The sequence below is a fragment of the Lipotes vexillifer genome, unplaced genomic scaffold, assembly GCF_000442215.2.
Source record: "Lipotes vexillifer unplaced genomic scaffold, Lipotes_vexillifer_v1.1 scaffold726, whole genome shotgun sequence".
Classification (NCBI taxonomy): domain Eukaryota; kingdom Metazoa; phylum Chordata; class Mammalia; order Artiodactyla; family Lipotidae; genus Lipotes; species Lipotes vexillifer.
In genome coordinates, this window is record NW_006770733.1 from 296,277 (window position 1) to 315,088 (window position 18,812).

An 18,812-nucleotide genomic window follows, 5' to 3' on the forward strand; every position below is an offset into this window, starting at 1 on the left:
GCACAATTCTGCTGAACTTCACTGCCCTGGAGCTTCTAGTTATAATTTATATCATCAGACTGCATGTAGAATGTGGTGTTTGCAGAGCATAATCTCATGAACAGTGCTTCTCAAACTGTTTCTTATCCAATGATATATATATAATCAGACTTTTTAATGGTTATGTATTTATTTCATGTGTATTATCAAAAATGTAAGTTATCAAACCTTTTGCTTAGGATAAGACTAAGATATAGATAAATAGACATATCTGCATGTATCTGTCTGTATAGAGAAAGACCTATATATTTTTTTAAATTTAAAGGAATTACTAGAAAGTAATATTATAGACATAACTCAGATATGGCAAAATTATGACAGTGTGAATGACTAAGGACTTTGTAGACCAAAAGCATCATAATCCCCTAGGATGCTTATTCAAAATGTAGCTCCCTGGACGCACAGAATCAGAATTTCTGAGAGATTTCTCTGCATCTTTAACAAACTCCCCCGGTGCTCCTCATGTACACTAAAGTTTGAGAACTGCTACTGGTAGACCTAGATTGTGAAGGCAAGTGGACCAGAGGAAGCTGATTGGTGGTTTTCTAAACTTGTCCTGATAGTTTATTTATTTATTTTAATTTTACTTTTTAAAATATTTATTTATTTGGTTGCGCTGGGTCTTAGTTGTGGCAGGCAGGCTCCTAAGTTGAGGCTCGCCAGCTCCTCATCTGTGGCATGCAAACTCTTAGTTGCGGCATGCATGTGGGATCTAGTTCCCTGACCAGGGATCGAACCCGACCCCCCTGCATTGGGAGCCTGGAGTCTTACCACTGCACCACCAGGGAAGTCCCTGTCCTGATATTTTAATAGTAGTTTCAGAATTGCTATTTAGTGGCAAAGTATCTTACTCCTATTTCCTACCAGTTCTTACCACTCCCCAAACCCTCAGCCCTGGGTTGTAAGACAGATCCATGAGGATAGGTGCAATATCTTGATTATCCTTCTGTTTCTTTCCTAATTGCCTTGCTCACAGTAAATACCAAATGAACGAATGAGTGAATACATGAAGGAACTGATTCGTTTCGTTATGCTGCTTTCAGATTGTCTGTAGCCCCTCCCACCACTTTTACTTGCCCTTTTTCCTTATTTTAACCAACACTCCCATTATCCAGTATTTTTAGAACTCTTAGATGTTGATCTGATGATGCTATTCATTCGTTTATTCAACAAATATTTGTTGGGCAGTTATAGTGCCAGACAGTGAGAATACATTGATTAAGAAGACATAATACCTGTCTTTAAGAACTTCTAGTGTAGTCTGGGATACTGACAAATAAGTAATCAGTTACAAACAGCATGATAAATGCTGTGATAATCTACAGGAAATAAAGGAACGTATATAACTTATCTTTAAGGGAGTCAAGGAAGGCCTCCTGGAGGAGAGTTCTACGAAGCGGTGGGTGTTCCTTTGTTTTAAATGATGTAGAAAGAGCAGCAAGGAGGATGAGGGATGAGTAAAAGGTCTAGGAAGTTAGTGGTGATTTTGAGAAGGCACTTTTGGGAGAAAACTACATTTCAAAGTAGTGAATATTAAGTGGTGAAGATATGATTTAAAAGAAGCTTGGTGATAGAAGGAAAGACATAGCCAATAACTTGGAAAGAGAGTGAAGAGGAGGTTTGTATGGGTTCTCTTTATTTATTTTTTCTCCCTTGAAAAATGACAGACATATTAGTAGACAAACAAAAGAACCTGATTTAGAAGGAGAGGGGAGAAACTGAAAAAGCAACAGAAAGAGAGGATAATTCATTAATAAAGCATTCAGTGCATGTTTTTTAATATCTGCCATGTGCTAGGTATTCGCTGTTGTGGAAGCTGGGCATTAGACAGACAAGACTCCTATTCTCATAAATCAGGTTTCTGCATATGAGAGAAGGAATAGCAACAAGGATGCAAGTGAAGAGTTAGTCTTGGGGAAAAAAAGAGAAAATGAAGGAAGAAAAACAAATTTAGAGATGAAGAAGGAAGTTGAAGCATTCATTTCAGATGAAATGCTTTTTTTTAACATAAATGCCACATTTATTGTTTCAAATACAGTTATATCTGATTTATTACTGATTTTGCCTTAAGAAGTTAAGACAGCAGACTTAATGACTCATATCAGAAATATGGTGAACACTATATAGTATCAAGATAACTCCATCTAAACTATGAACAAATGATAGTTCTTTAGTAAAAGTAGAAATTTCACTAGTCATGAGGCAAAAGTGATTAAGTAGCTATCTGCTTTTAAAAGACTGTGCACCCTCAGATGAAACACTTTTAACCAGAGTTAGAAATGATATTGGAGAGGTAAGCATGTATTTTAGAATGGCATAGTAACCCAAAAATGTCACAGAAGTGCTAAAAGTAGACTGTACTAAAAAATATAGACCATCTTGATCAGAGAAGTGTATGAAAGATTTGGATTAAGATTGAAGAGGAAGCATAATTTACAGTCAGAGAATTGAGGGAAAGAGCTGACGAGGAAAGTCTGCAGGAAAGGATTGGGGTTTTTTGTTGTTTTGTTTTGTTTTTTAATTGGCATATGTAAGGGCTAGGCAGAGTGTCAGGGAAGCGAGTTTGGTTTTCAACACACTGAATGAATATCCCCCTGGGATGTTGCAGTGTATGCAACAGATATACGTGGTTTGGACTGAGGTGGGTGGTCTGAGCCAGAAATAGAGATCTGGAAGTTATCAGTAAATATGTGAATACTAATTGATGCCTTGGGAGTAGATGAGCTCACCCAAGAGAGTGAAGAGTGAGAAGAGAAAAGCATTGAGAAACGCAACTTTAGGAGCACTAACATTTAGGAGATAAAAGGGGAAAGAGGACCCTGAAAAACAGAATGCAAAGGAGTAGCCAGAGAGGTAGAGGAGAAAACTGTAAGAGAATGGTGTCAGATATATAACAGGAAGAGTAAGTTTATGAGGGGGAGATAAACGGATTTTGTTGTTAACAGATAGAATGAAAGGTGTCTATCTCTGAGACCTCCAGCATGCTCTTTCTCCCATATTCCCTAACTTGATAAAGATCATTTATCTAGTGACCCAAACCCATGCCCCACTGCAACTCAACACTGTCCCAGAGTCCTAGATTGTCTGTCTCCTTAGTATGTTTTGAACCCATCATCTCCTCAATCTTTCCACAATCACTTCTTTAGTTCAGGTTTTGCTTATCTCTTTGATTATTATAGTAACCCTATCACTGGTTTCAGTGGCCTCCCGTTTTGTCTTTCTTAAACCCATTTTCCACATTGTTACTTACTGCTGGTGGTAAGTAACTACCATCTGTTGAGTACTTACCAAGCAGTTTGCTAAGTAATTTAAATGGATCATTCTCCCCCCCACCTCCCACCCCGGTACGTGGGCCTCTCACTGTTGTGGCCTCTCCCGTTGCGGAGCACAGGCTCCGGACGCGCAGGCTCAGTGGCCATGGGGCTCACAGGCAGCCGCTCTGCGGCATGTGGGATTTTCCCAGACATGTGGGATCTTCCCGGACTGGGACACGAAGCCGTGTCCCCTGCATTGGCAGGCAGACTCAACCACTGCGCCACCAGGGAAGCCCTAAATGGATCATCTTGCTTAATCCTCTCAATAACCCTATAAGCTAGCTGATATCATCATTCTAGGTTTGTAATTGAGGAATTGATATTCAGAGAGGTTAAGTAATATGTGGTTAAGTAACATATTCAATTTTACCCAGCTAGTAAGTGGCAAAGCTAGAATTTAATTCTAGGGCCCCAAATCTTAGCCAGTATGTTCCATTGCTATAATGCTCCCCAAACACAATTTAGTCATGTTACTCTTTTTTGTAAAATTCTTCACTGGTTCCCCATTGCATTTAGGATAAAAATCCAACCTTCTTATATTAACCCAATGCAACCTTCTTATTTTAATTTGGCCCAGGCCCAGCACTTAGTCCTCCATCCTTCCTATTCCATGAAATGCTTGATCTCTCATGTCTTTATATCTTTAAATTTTTCTTGGCACATTCTGTTCCTTCTGTTAGGCATGCCCTCTTTTTTCCCTGACTTTGGTAAGATACTCATCCTCAAAGCTTCAGCTCCACTGAGGCCGCCCATTATTAGAGGTATTGATATTATTGTGTAGAGTCAGCTTCACACTTGGATGCCATCCACCCACCCTTCTAAGCTTTACCTTTGTGAGCAGCCTTAAACCTCATGTACCTCAGTAATGCAAAGATCATTAGTTTGGGGAGAACAGCTGGCACAAGAACCACAAATATATGAAACTTTAAGTCACTGATGTTGAGGGCTTTCTGAATTTAATATTTATTACATGCCCAGATTGATCTAGGTTTGGGGCATCACATAGCAGACACTTTCTGCCTTGCATTCTGAAAGGAAATAATGTCTTTTTCATTTCAGTCATATAAGGCCATTTTGCCAAATGCTTATTGGAATTCATACAATACTATATTCACATATTAATTCACAATATTTCCATTCCATGGTAGAGAGCAGTATTACAGAAGTATGTGTTTCAGGTGAAGATAAAGCTGTTAGCTAAGATGTTCACATCCATAGTAAATGGTAGAGTAAACTGACATTATATCCCAGACTTCTCTGCTGTTGTGAAAAACCGATGCTTGAGTGTCCACTGATTGTGCTGACGCTGCTGGCTATTAGATATTTTGCTAGGATGATAAATACTATAGAAGCTGAAATGAAGTGCACTAGTGGTATAGTTTAGTCTAAAGGAAAGCAAAATGAGAACTAATAATTGAGTACCCATTGTGTGCCAGGCAATGTGTTAGGCACTGTCTTAATCCAGTTGGGCTGCTGTAACAATACCATAGACTGGGTGGCTTGTAAACAACAAACATTTTATTTCTTACAATTCTGGAGGCTAGAAAGTCCAAGACCAAGATGCCAGCAGATTCGGTGTCTGATGAAGACCCACTTCGTGGTTCATAGACAACAGTCTTTCTCACTCTGTCCTAACATGCGGAAGGGGCTTGGGAACTCTCCCAGGGCTGTTATATAAGAGCACTAAATCTCCCAGATCTGTTTTATAAGGGCAGAGCCCGCACGACCTAATCACCTATCAAAGGCCCCATCTCCTAATACCATCATAATGAGGATTAAGATTTCAACATATGAATTTTGGGGGAAAACAAACCTGGTTTGAGTCATTTAATCAGCCTAGAATACATCCTTATACCACATACACATATTAAAATAAACACTTATTTGGAATAATGATGAAGCAAGTCTCTTTAAAGGAAAATGTTGATTATAAAATATTTTAAAATAATGTAGTCACATTACTTAAGAGAACAGTCACTGTCACAAACCAAACCATTATTGTGAATAAAGTGAGTTTAATAAAGGAAAATTTAAAATATATTAAAGGCACACTGCTATCTAGTGTACAGAATAATGCCTTCACTCCCTTTTAAGGACATGGGGCCAAAATAGATTGAGTCTTTAATAGGAAGAATAAAGAAGTTGTAACTAGACCTAAAAAAAAAAATGCATAAAAGGCCTAAAGTAAATAATCCACTCTTTACAAAATAAAAAGTACTTACAAACAAAAGAATGATTTTATACTTACAAACAGATTTCATATCAGAAAATCATTGATTTGTAGCGTCTTTAGATGGGGAAAAAATTGTATCATTTAGTAGGTTGGACTCTCCTCTAAGACTACAAGTAGAGAAACAACTTAAGCTTCCAGCTCTAAATAAAGGTTAAAGGGTGAAAGGAGAGGTAAAACTATTTTTGTGATTAATTGAGATTGATTGGCATAATGAAAAGTGATAATATATAGATAAAATTCCTTAACTTAAGATGAGAGAGGTTTCTTTTTCTATTGTTGATATCACCCTTTCCCACTTCTCTTCCGCCTTGTGCATTCGGAGGGCTCTGCGAAGGTAGGAGTGAAGAGATGAGTTGAAGAAATTCAATTATTAACAGAAGGATCAGAGTAGCCACTGTTACAACAAGATTTGGAAGTTCCCGTTTTCTTGGTTCTGTGCTCCACAACTCTCAACTTCTGGCTGAATGTTCATGGTTTACCTTGTAGAGTCAGCAGCAGCAGATACGTAGAGCAGATAGAGAGACGCTTTGGTATCAAAAGTTATTAAGGTAACCTAAATAACTAGCTTTATGACCACTACTTTCCCCTCCCCTTGCACTTCATTTTTAAAGAGTAATAATTACAGAAATTCTTGGTAGCTTATATTCTGATTAGCCCCAATGACCATGAATCTGATCTAACATTACTTATTAACATCATGGAGATGACAGAACCACCAGTATTACATATAGCAATGGGAGGGACCTAGGTAAGGCCAAGAGTCAGAGCCATTGGAAATGTTACATAGTTAACTTTTTAGATGAACAATAAGTGGGGCAACTGAGACCAGTGGGAACTTGAAGATTGTTTTATGGAGGGACGTGTTAGACTCTTAAATAAAAAACTAATACTATAAAACTCAATTTTCAAAAAAGAATTTTAGGTGGTTTTGCTTACAGATTACTTGAAAATAATGAATTTATTTAAATGATTCCAAATGTCAGAGTTTTGCCTTACAGTAAATACAGGAATTATTAAAGTTTTAGAAAATGAACAGAGATGGTAGATACTAACCATTAAGAGTACATTTTGTCCATCTTTAACTTACAGCATTTTAATAATAAAATTACAATTCAGTAGTCTTAATAATGCTGTGAATGGTAATTTATATATTCTAGATTAGAGACTAATTTGTTAATAACTTTTTATTTTTTAAGAATTACCTTTTTCTGTTGATACTTTTGTTATAATGAAATACCCATAAAAATGTTAGGAAGGACAGAACTTTGATGTTTGGACCTTTTGTTTATTTATATAGCCACTTTATTATTTGAACTCAAGCCCATTACTAATTCTTTTCCACAGAATTTCTAGGTATTCAGATTCAAGAACAACACATTTCTCTGTTCGGTATGTTAGTATATACTGTTATGGAAAACTGCATACACATTGTTAATATGAACTCATTAGTTCAGTGTATATAGGCTACGGAAAGTTATACTTTGGTTAAGTAGTTTAGCCATTCCTGAACCATATGATTTTGAATGAGTGACCTTGAGTAGTGCACTGGATCTCTGTCTTAGTTCTTTACTTACCATCTATTCAAATGGGATTACCATGTCAAATTAAAAGATAGGAGTCCCTTTATCACTTTTTTATTAAAAAAATTTTTTAATGGTCACAATTATATTTTAATTTAATGAATGTTTATACTTTTCCCTGTTTATAGTTTTTTTTAAAAATTAAAGTTTAGTTTATTTGCAATATTATATTAGTTTCAGGTGTACAACATAGTGATTCAGTGTTTTTTATTGATTATATTAAGATAGGAGTTCCTTTAGTTTGAACAAGAAGTTTCCATTTTTGCCTTTTGTGGGCCACTGAGGAAGACAGTATATGTGTAAGATCTTAGGGAGGCAAACTACTATATTAGAAGCAGATAAACCTAGTTTTATCCAAGCAACAAAACAAAATTAAATAATTTGAACTTCATCAGAATTAAAAACTTACGTGTTTTACATCTGATGATTCTAGTATCCTTAATATATACATAAAGAATTCTTAAAACTTAACAGAAAAGACGAACACTCTAACTAAAAAATAGTCAGAGAACTTGAATAGGCATTTCTTCAAAGAAGATAAAGAAATGGTCAATAAATACATGTAAAGATGCTCAACATCATTAGTAATTTTGGAAATGCAAATTAAAAGCACAACGAGATACCACTTCATACTCACTAGAGTCACTGTATTAAAAAAAAACAAACCTATAAATCTTGGGGAGAATGTGAAGAAATTAGAACTGTCAGACTTTAGAGGTGGGAACATAAAATGGTGCAGCCACTGTAGAAAATGGTTGGGCAGTTCCTCAAAATGTTAATCATAGGGATACTATGTGACCCAGCAATTCCACTCCTAGGTGTATACCCAAGAGAATTGAAAACATACATTCATTTAAAAACGTGTGCATAAATGCATTATTCATAGTCCCTCCAAAATAGAAACAACCCAAATGTTCACCAGCTGATGACTGGATAAACATAATGTGGAATATTGTTCAGCCATAAAAAAGAATGAAATACTAATACATAAAATTACATGGTTGAACGTCAGAAATGTTATGCTAAGTGAAAGAAGCCAAACTCAAAGCCACACATTAGGTGCTTCCCTGGTGGCGCAGTGGTTGAGAGTCCGCCTGCCGATTCAGGGGACACAGGTTCGTGCCCCGGTCCGGGAAGATCCCACATGCTGCGGAGCGGCTGGGCCCGTGAGCCATGGCCGCTGAGCCTGTGCGTCCAGAGCCTGTGCTCCTTAACGGGAGAGACCACAACAGTGAGAGGCCCGCGTACCGCAAAAAAAAAAAAGCCACACATTATATGGCTAACAGGTATGGGGTTTCTTTTTGGGGTGCTGATAATGTTCTGGAATTAAATAGTGGTGATGGTTACAGAGCCTGGTGAATATGCTCAAAACCCACTGAATTGTACACCTAAAAGCAAAAGAAAAACAAATACTAGTTTTAGATTTCAGAGCTGCTTTTTTACCAGGGGTATGTTCCGTACCTTTACAATTCCATTTCTTTTTCTTTCTTTTTTTAAAATGGGGATGATTTTCCTCATAGGTTTGTTATGAAGATTAAGTGAAAGAACATAGACAGAGATATAAACTTCTAAGATGGTAGAACAAAGCTACCGTACAGATTCTCTTCTAAATTTCAAGTGAAATGAACCAAAATAGTTTTAAAAAACAGCAAAAGTGTCAGCAATAGCAGCAAACAAGGGAAGTGGCATTGCCGGGTAACATAACTCTGGAACAGGGTGAAATCTGGATCACTGTTTTAGGCTTCTAAACAATCCCTGCGCCTTGGAAGCTGCTGGTGATTTACAAAATTTTGAGAATTACTAATAACCTCAAGTCTGGAGAAAAGCAAATTAAATGAGTAGTCTTGTCTTCTCACTCCTTTGAGTAAGAAAAAAAAAGTGAAACAGGGGAAGTTTTTGTTGTTGTTTTTAAAGGACTCTCTGACAGAAAAGAAGCCTTCAGGGATACAAATTGAATCAGAGGACTCAAGGGAATCCTCCCATGTGAATGGGTTACTGCACCCCCCAACTAGGTAGATGTGCATTTAACAAAATCTTAGAATTAAGAGCCTGGATGTTTCAAGGAAGCACAACAGGTTAATCTTACTAACATAGGCAAGCATTATAAAGAGAATATTAACATATCCAGTCACATAAATATAACATTCATATAAAAATTAGTAAGTTGGGTTTACTAACATAGGAATGTCAGGCTGGGTTCAACATTAAAATAATGTAAAGGGGACTTCCCTGGTGGCACAGTAGTTAGGAATCCACCTGCCAATGCAAGGGATACGGGTTTGAGCCCTAGTCCAGGAAGATCCCACATGCCGCAGAGCAACTAGGACTGAGTGCCACAATTACTGAAGCCTGCATGCTCTAGGGCCCACGAGCTACAACTACTGAGTCCACATGCCACAACTACTGAAGCCCGTGTGCCTAGAGCTGGTGCTCCACGAGAGAAGCCACTGCAATGAGAAGCCCACGCACCACAACAGAGTAGCCCCCACTCGCCACAACTAGAGAAGACCCAACACAGCCAAAAATAAATAAATAAATTTATAAATAAATTTATAAAAATAAATAATGTAAAGGAAAAGCATCATATGATTATCTCAATAGATGCAAGCCATCTAAGCCAGGCAAACAATCTTAGATAAGAATAAAAGGGAGTCAAAGTTATGCACATTAAATCAGAGCTTAAAAGGTCTGGGCAAAGCTACAAGATAAAAATAAAAGCATGATAATTATGTAAACATACTGTAGCAAACTAGTGAACCCATAACCTACAGGACAGAAGGAAATAACTCACATGTACTTCAAGTTGTAGAACTTAAATAAAATAAGAGCTCAAAGACAAGATAATATTAAAACACAGAAGAAGGGTAAATTGCAGACCTAAGGAAATAAATTGACTAAAACAACATATATAGAGAACAAATAAATTACAAATTAGAAACAGAATAAAGATAGTTAACAATTAAGTTACATAATAGAAAAACTTCAGATAATCAGATTAAGTGCAGATGAAAAAGACTAGTCAGATGAGCTAATAGGTATGGAGCTAAAAAATCTCCCCAGCATAATGATAATTAGTACCCCTGAAATAGAGCACTGAACAAACAGAGTGGAAAAAAAGTATTCAAAGATATGAGAAAAGAAAATTTACCTGAAATGAAGAATCTAGAGATAGAAAATACCCTGCTAAATTTAGGGAGGGAAAAAGTAGAATAAGATGTGATACTATACTATCCTCAACTTTCAAAGCAGGAAGTCACTTGACACCATCTAAAGATTGAAAAAAGAAAAACCATAGTTTCTCCAACTTAATGTTTTTCTTGATGTCTTTTCTTAGCCTTAGAGAATTATTTTCAAAAATTTCTCTTTTGGTGAAGAAACATTTAGCATATTCTTCAGTTTAATTTATTTCTTTTTCCTTTATTAAATTCTAATAAAGTTAAAATTTAATGCTTTTATTTAAAAAATAATAGCCCATTTTTGTAAAGGTATTACTATCACAAATTTATACACAGGAGGAAAAGTAGGTAGGTAGATAGTAAGCTAAATCTCTGGAATGATGTTAACGTAGGAGTAATACTATTTTCAGCCTGGGAGGTGTTTGAAATATGTATCAGTCAGGGTCTAGTCAGGAGACAGAAACCAGACTAGTTATTTTTAAATTTATTTATTTATTTGTCCTTGGCTGTGTTGGGTCCTTATTGCGGTGCACGGGCCTCTCACTGTGGTGGCCTCTCCCGTTGTGGAGCACAGGCTCCAGGCGGGTGCGCTTCTGTAGTTGCGGCAGGCAGGCTCAGCATTTGTGGCTCATGGGCTCTAGAGCACAGGCTCAGTAGTTGTGGTGCACGGGCTCAGCTGCTCCGCGGCACGCGGGATCCTCCCGGACCAGGGCTTGAACTCGTGTCCCCCGTGCCGGCAGGTGGACTCCCAACCACCGCACCACCAGGGAAGCCCCAGACTAGTTATTTTTAATGGAAAGAATTTGATATAAAGTATCAGATATTAAACTGGCAAAATAGGATACTAAAGTTTTTACAGAGGTAATACAACTGTGGGAAGCAGCTACCATTCTTAAGGCTGAAGGACATAGGAAAGAGATTGGAATTATTAAAATATATAAACTCACAAGAGGGTCCCTGTGGAGTTTAAACTCAGGTCTCTGAGAAGGGGGTGCTGCTTAGGCTGGTATGAATGCCTGTGGGATTAGAGGATGGGCCCTGTGGGCCTGGGACTCAGACACCAGGTGCTGATATCTCTGAGGAGGGCACAACCAGGCTATCTGGGATAATATGTGAGCTAAATAAAAACAGTATTATTTTGTTCTAGATGGCTAGCCAGAACAGGGAGTACCTTTCCACTTCTTAGAAGTCTTCCTCTTTGTCTCTCAATATAGGGCTTTTAAAAAGTTTTTGTTCATACTGATCTTGTGCATTTCTTAAATTTATTGCTAGCTATTTTAGTTTAGTTTTGTTCCTGTTAATGAAAGCTTATCTTCTACTTTATCTTTTAACTGGTTATAGTTTATAATATGAAAGCTTTTGATGTTTAGATATTAATTTAACATCCAGAATCCTTACTAAAATTTTGTTATTGTTGTCATAGTTTTTTACCTCCACAATATTTAAACTTCCTCTAAATAGCTCTTACAGAAATCTGCTTTGCATTTTTATGTGTGGAACTATCGCCAGCATGCTGATTTCTCTTTATTGCCAAGTACCATTTCTTTTCCTGAACTACTATTATAAAGAGATTACTGGTCGCCCTGCTTCTACCCCATTCCCATCACCAATTTATTCTCAGCACAATTGCTAATGTAATCTTTTAAAAACATAAATCTTGTTACTTTCCTGCCCCAAATCCTTAAATGATCATCCACTGTTCTTAAAATAAAATCCAAATTCCTTACCATAAACTATAAGGCTCTATGTCTCAGTTGGCTTGCTCTGCCATAACAAAATGCCATTAGACTGGGTGGCTTAAACAACAGAAATTTATTTTCTCACAGTCTGGCACTAGGAAGTCCAAGATCAAGATGCCAGCCAGTTTGTCAGCTCCTGGTGAGGGCTGTCTTCCTAGCTTGTAGATAGATGCCCATCTTCTTGCTTTGTCCTCATATGGCCTTTCCCACTGTTTGCATGTGGGAGGAGGGAGGGTGGAAGGGAGGAAGGGGGTGTGGAGAGAGAGAGTTCACTTTCTCTTCTTAGAAGGCCACTAATCCCATTACCCTCATGACCTAATGTAACCCTAATTACCTCCAAAAGCCCCCACCTCCAAATACTATCACATTAGGGGGCAGAGCTTCAACATATGAATTGTGTGGGGACACGAGCATTTAGTTCATGACACTTTAAAATGATCTGGTCCCTGCCTGTCTCTTCAGCCTCTTCTAAAGGTGCTCTCCAGAGTTCCGTAACACACTGGCCTCTTTTAAATGTCTCAGACAGGATGACACATTCAAGCTCCTTTCTATTTATTCTCTCTGCCTAGAGGCTTTTCGTTCTGATCTTCATATGAGAGATTTCTTATCATCTTTTAGGACTCAGTTTAAATATCTCTTTCTCGGAATCCACATGTATGAGCAAGTCTCCTATAATTCTCTGTCAACTCATTGGATTTATTTATTTTTTAATCTATTACAAATATGTATTATAGTTTACTACATATGTGTATCTACATATATGTGTACATAATTTTATTCTGTCTGCTTTTGTATATGTTCAGAATTCTCTGTAATAAAAAGTGTGTTCTTTTAATGGAAGAAAATCCCATGTTTTTTTAAACTTCTTAGATTCACAGTCAAGCTTTTGCTTTTGCTTGATCATATTGAGAAAATCATACTCACATACATTGTTGTATTTTGACAATACCTTTCAGAATTAAGAGGCACATGCCTCTGATGCCATAATTCCAGTCCTAGGAATGACTTTTACATGAGTGTAAAGACATTGATACATGGATTTTCATTGCAGAACAGCAAAGGTTTGAAAACAATCAAAATATCCATCAATAGGGAGGGGACTAGTTTAATGAATTATGGTATAATCATACTGTGAACTCCTCAGTTATTAGAGAGTGGAGCAGTTCTATATGTAATGACATGGAATGATTTCCAAGTAAGAAAGCAAGGTGCAGACCATTGTTCCATACTAAGCATGCCATTGTTTGTGTACTCCCCAGAGATATACTGGAATTTACCTAGATTATCTTTGGAAAGATAGATCAGAAACTAGCAACAGTGTTTGCTTCAGGGATAGGAAACCAGATGACTGAAGGTTTGAGGGTGGGATGGAGAATTACTTTTTCACTGAAAGAATAATAAAAAATGCTATGGGGCATAGGTGAATGACTGATTCTGGCTGAGATATGGGGAAGGCTTTTTGAAGAACAAAGATAATAAGAGCTTAGTATTGCTTTTATCTAATAAAAATAGAAACATATTAACAGGTAGCTATAATAGATATTGCTATGAGAGATATAAATTTCACTTATAAGTAGAAATATTATCTGGATTTATTTATTTATTTATTTTTAGGTGGTGATAGTGGACTGGATGGGTTAGGAGGACCAGGTGTACAACTAGGAAGCCCAGATAAGAAAAAGCGCAAGACAAATACCCAGGTAAATTGGCATTTTCTTTAATAACAGTTTTTCTTCACTGGTATGATCAGGCTATGAGGTAAATTTAACTTTCGTCATGGGTTTTGTTTCCTATCCTAATTCAGAACCTAGTAGTGAATTCTTCAGTGATTTGTTTTTTGGGTTTTTTTTTTGCTTTGCAGCTAGTGGCTATTATTGGACTGTAAGCCTAGAGTGAATATTGCAAGAAGGAAGTGTAGGCAGATAAATTAAAATGCTTATTCTTAAAGCTAATTTAAAAGGAATAGATGCCTGTACTTTTATGAAAAGATTTAAAAATATATGGACACAAGTTTAACTTGGAGTAATGTTCAACTATTATAATAAATCAGTAGTACGTACATATCATGAAGCAATCAAGATGGAAGCATCTTTTGTCTGAAACCTTTGGTTGTAATAAACAGTTATAAATACAGACTTTCTTGGTTTTATCCTCTATAAATTTGAAGCACTGTTTTTATTATAAAGACTGCAAGTAACTATGAAATGTGTACAGATTACCTTTTTCCATTTTGGCCACACTGTTAAACTTGCAGTTGTGACTAAAACTGGCAGTTTATTTTTCCAGTCTGAGGCCTAGGCCTTAGTGCTTTGGGAATACTTTAATAGCTAACTCTCTGAAGTTAAGCTAGGGAAAAAAATTTAGATCCTGTTTACTGTTATTTAATTTTATGGCTGTTTGGAGGTATAAAGGTATTTTCAGTTAAAATTTTAAGTGAAAGATTCTAGAGTTACAGGCAAGCGTATTCAATGAAAATTATGGTAATGAAGCTTCTTTTGAAGGCTGAATACTTCTAGAGTTTGTAACAATTGATTTGAGCTCAAAAAAGTACACTTATTTCCTTTCCTAAATGAAAGAAACCTACACAGTTTTATCATTAAATATAAATAAAAACATTATTTGGAATTGAAAGGTCAGGTGAAGAATTAAATTTTTGTAACACTTCAAAAGAAATTTAAAACTAAGTTCATAAATGTTAACATTTATGACTTCTTTGATCAAAAACATGTATTTTACATTCTCATTTCAGGGGCCTTCTTTTCCTCCATTGTCTGAGTATGCTCCACCACCAAATCCAAACTCTGACCATCTAGTGGCTGCTAATCCATTTGATGACAACTACAATACTATTTCCTATAAACCACTACCTTCGTCAAATCCATATCTTGGCCCTGGTTATCCTGGCTTTGGAGGCTACAGCACATTCAGAATGCCACCTCACGTTCCTCCAAGAATGTCTTCCCCATACTGCGGTCCTTACTAAAACTTCAATCAGATTCCTCCACAGAGTGCTAGCCAAATATCTAACCCTGACTTGGCATCTAACTTTGTCCCTGGAAATAATTCAAATTTTAGTTCTCCATTAGAATCTAATCATTCTTTTATTCCTCCCCCAAACACTTTTGGTCAAGCAAAAGCACCACCCCCAAAACAAGACTTTAGTCACTTTGTCCCTGGAAATAATTCAAATTTTAGTTCTCCATTAGAATCTAATCATTCTTTTATTCCTCCCCCAAACACTTTTGGTCAAGCAAAAGCACCACCCCCAAAACAAGACTTTAGTCAAGGAGCAACCAAAAACACTAATCAAAATTCCTCTGCTCATCCACCTCACTTAAATATGGATGACACAGTGAATCAGAGTAATATTGAATTAAAAAATGTTAATCGAAACAATGTCGTAAATCAAGAGAATAGCCGTTCAAGTAGCACTGAAGCTACAAACAACAGCCATGCAAACGGGACACAGAATAAGCCACGACAACCTAGAGGTGCCGCAGATACATGCACCACTGAGAAAAGCAATAAATCCTCTCTCCACCCAAGTCGTCATGGGCATTCTTCTTCTGACCCAGTGTATCCTTGTGGAATTTGTACAAATGAAGTGAATGATGATCAGGATGCCATCTTATGTGAAGCCTCTTGTCAGAAATGGTTTCATCGGATCTGCACTGGAATGACTGAAACAGCTTATGGCCTCCTAACAGCAGAAGCATCAGCAGTATGGGGCTGTGATACCTGTATGGCTGACAAAGATGTCCAGTTAATGCGCACTAGAGAAACTTTTGGTCCCCCTGCAGTGGGCAGTGATGCTTAATCCAGGCATTAACTACAGTGGTTTTTTTCTCCTGTGTATTACAGAGGTTCAGTGACACAGGATTTTAATGTTTTACATTATTTTTTAAAATGCACACACAAAAAAATTATTTACCTTTTAGTTTTTATTAATAACCACTTCGTTGCTAGTGCAAACTTTGTATTGTTTTTGTTTGCTATCTTAAATAAGAATAATGTATATGGGGGTGCATTAGAAAGTAATATACAAGTAAATTTTAGTTTGTAATCATGAACATAAAAGCCTCTTGAAGCTTCAAGATAATATATAGCAAATGTAGGCAAGTTTTGACTTTTAAAAGTTAGAATCATTGAAAAATGTATCAGTTGACCCTTGAACAACACAGGTTTGAACTGCATGGGCCCACTGATTTTCAATAAACACATACTATAGTACTACATGATCCACGGTTGATTAAATCCCAGGATGCGGAACCACAGTTTTGGGGGGCTGACTATAAAGTTGTATTCAGATTTTTGACTGTTAGGGGGTCGGCACCCCTAGCCCCTGTGTTGTTCAAGGGTCAAGTGTATTCCAGTGCTGAACTTTGGCAATATCAAATTAAATATTTAGTTCAAAAAATATTTGAGGATCCATTTAACATGTTTTCAGAAAGAATATATGTAGCTAAAACATGGAAGAAAGCATACATTTCAATGAGTGTTTTAAAAAATAATGGAGTATGACACCAGATTCGTCCCATATTAGGGTCCTTGAAATTAGTGACCTTCATATTATCAACTCAGTCTTTCCAAGATGTCTGTTTGTACAGATATGAGACATGTTAGCATACAGTAGATGTTCAATAAGTATTTGTTGATTAACTTGTGGATTGTACCACATGAAATTGCTAACATTAGATCAGTTGAAAATTGACTACAATTAGTAGAGTTGTCATAAAGGATTTTTTAGTTGTGCTATTTAGAAATATAACAGTATTATGCTCTTCACTCTTCAGTTTGATTATTGAGTTGTTTTGTTATTGTTTTCCAGAGAAATAAACAATACAGTATCCTCAGAAGAATTGTGAATACTTTTCTTAATATCATTTCAAACCAGGGACGTATTGCAAATGAGATAGGTAGAAACATCAATTTGGCCTTAGAGGGCTCTACTGCCAAAGAGTGGAGGGTTGAAAAATCTTGTTCTGGGGATCTGAAAATTAAAATTAAAAATGAGCCTCAGGGGAATTCAAAATCCGTTTTAAGCAAAGATCAATTAAGAGCCAGGATGAGAGCTTACTCACAGTTCCTGCAGCAGACAGGAGTTTCCGCTGTGACTGGGGAAAGAGAAAAAATGGACCTGAGCGTATTCTCTTGAGAGATGATTAAGAATGGAGACAGTTGGAGGTGCACTCATTAAGATTTGAAACAACAGAAGCCTGTTTTTGGAGTGGATCATAACCTGTGACCCAAAAAAAGGATTCTATATGACAATTGATAATAATTTATACAATGGTTAGATGTTGGTAAATCTCCCAAACTTGAACCATCGTTGTGACCAAAAAAGTTCTGAAGACTATGTGGTGACCTGCAAAAGGGATAATTTAAACCTTGGTGAAATGACAGCAGCAGCAATATTGCCAAGAAATTTAAATTATGCATGAAAATTTTGATTATAGTCCTTCGGTTAATAAACATGAACCCACACTTTTACATGACAGCACTGGTGTCACATGTCACAAGCCACTAAAGCAAAGTTAATTGAATTATTCAATTCTGTTGTTTACAATGTAGTCACCAGAACTTTATCCAGTGAACTGGTGTAGTTTTCATCATTTGGAGATTTTTCTAAGAAACTTGATATTCTCCAATTGAAAAACAGTAATTGGAGGGTTTGAACAGTTTATACAGCCTAGCAAATGATGAATTTTATAAAAATGAAATATTTAATGTCCTATTAGAAGAAAACTATTAACGCTTGTGATGTGTATTTTGTTTGATTAAAACTTATTTTTTTAAGTAGTGTTTTAATTTTGACTTACAGAAACAGCAATTTCATATGGTACAAGGCAGTATAAGGTTTTCTCCATTTACCTGTGACTAGTTAGAGATGAGTACAAGATATTTTAAATATAGTTGTAATATAATTGTCTTTATAGTTTTAGGAAATGAAATGATATAAACTCTAATACTAGGTACTCCTTTGTGTGAAAACTTTACCAGTTGAAGCAGGTAAAAATGGAGTAGTTTGGGCTGACTCTTGACATTTGGTATGTTCAGTAGCATACTCGAAGATCCCATTTTGCTTACATTATAGTTTTTGTTAAAGATACATAATTTTCTAAATGTTTAAGGACTTAATTATGTTGTTTTTGAAATCCTAGTGACTGCAGATTTTTAAGACATGATGCACTGTATGCTATATGCCTAGTTCTAGCATCAGATCATGTTTTTTTTTTAATGACTGAATACAGTTAGGTAGATGCTGAGTAGAACCTTCCAATGTCTTCAGGAGTTAACGCTTTACACGGTAGTACTCAAGTTGTGCTCATTGCTAAAACTGATTATGCAGTTTCTAAAGCCTTCTATTGCTTACACTTTTAGTATTAGTTTTGTGAAAATGAAATAACCTCTCCCAAGTTAGTCTAAAAATACTTGATTTATAATGTGATTCTTTTATTTTCCATTTCCAAGTAGTTGTTTTTAAAAACTTACGAACAAGTGAATTTTTATTCTTGTATTTAGGTCTTAAGAGCACCTTACTTAAATACGAATCTGTTAAATTTACAGAAGAAAAACCCGTGGTTGATTTTAACAGTGAATCATAGGCAAACTACAATCATAGCTGTTGAATGTTTTCATGTATTTGAATTAATTTTCTTACTAGTTCCACATTTGTCTCTACATAACACTGTCAGAAGTTATCTAGAGGCTTTTTGGTAGGGAAAGTGCTG

At 36.3% G+C, this 18,812-nt stretch overlaps 1 protein-coding gene across 1 annotated transcript in view; it reads left to right on the forward strand.

The window, feature by feature from the left end:
* PYGO1 (pygopus family PHD finger 1) overlaps positions 1 to 15,898 on the forward strand; it is an 18,632-nt gene extending 2,734 nt beyond the window's left edge. The window contains 2 exon segments of the mRNA XM_007446353.1: positions 13,696 to 13,781; positions 14,831 to 15,898. Of these exon segments, the coding sequence (XP_007446415.1) occupies positions 13,696 to 13,781; positions 14,831 to 15,898 (1,154 nt within the window).
* Positions 15,899 to 18,812: the final 2,914 nt, after the last annotated feature.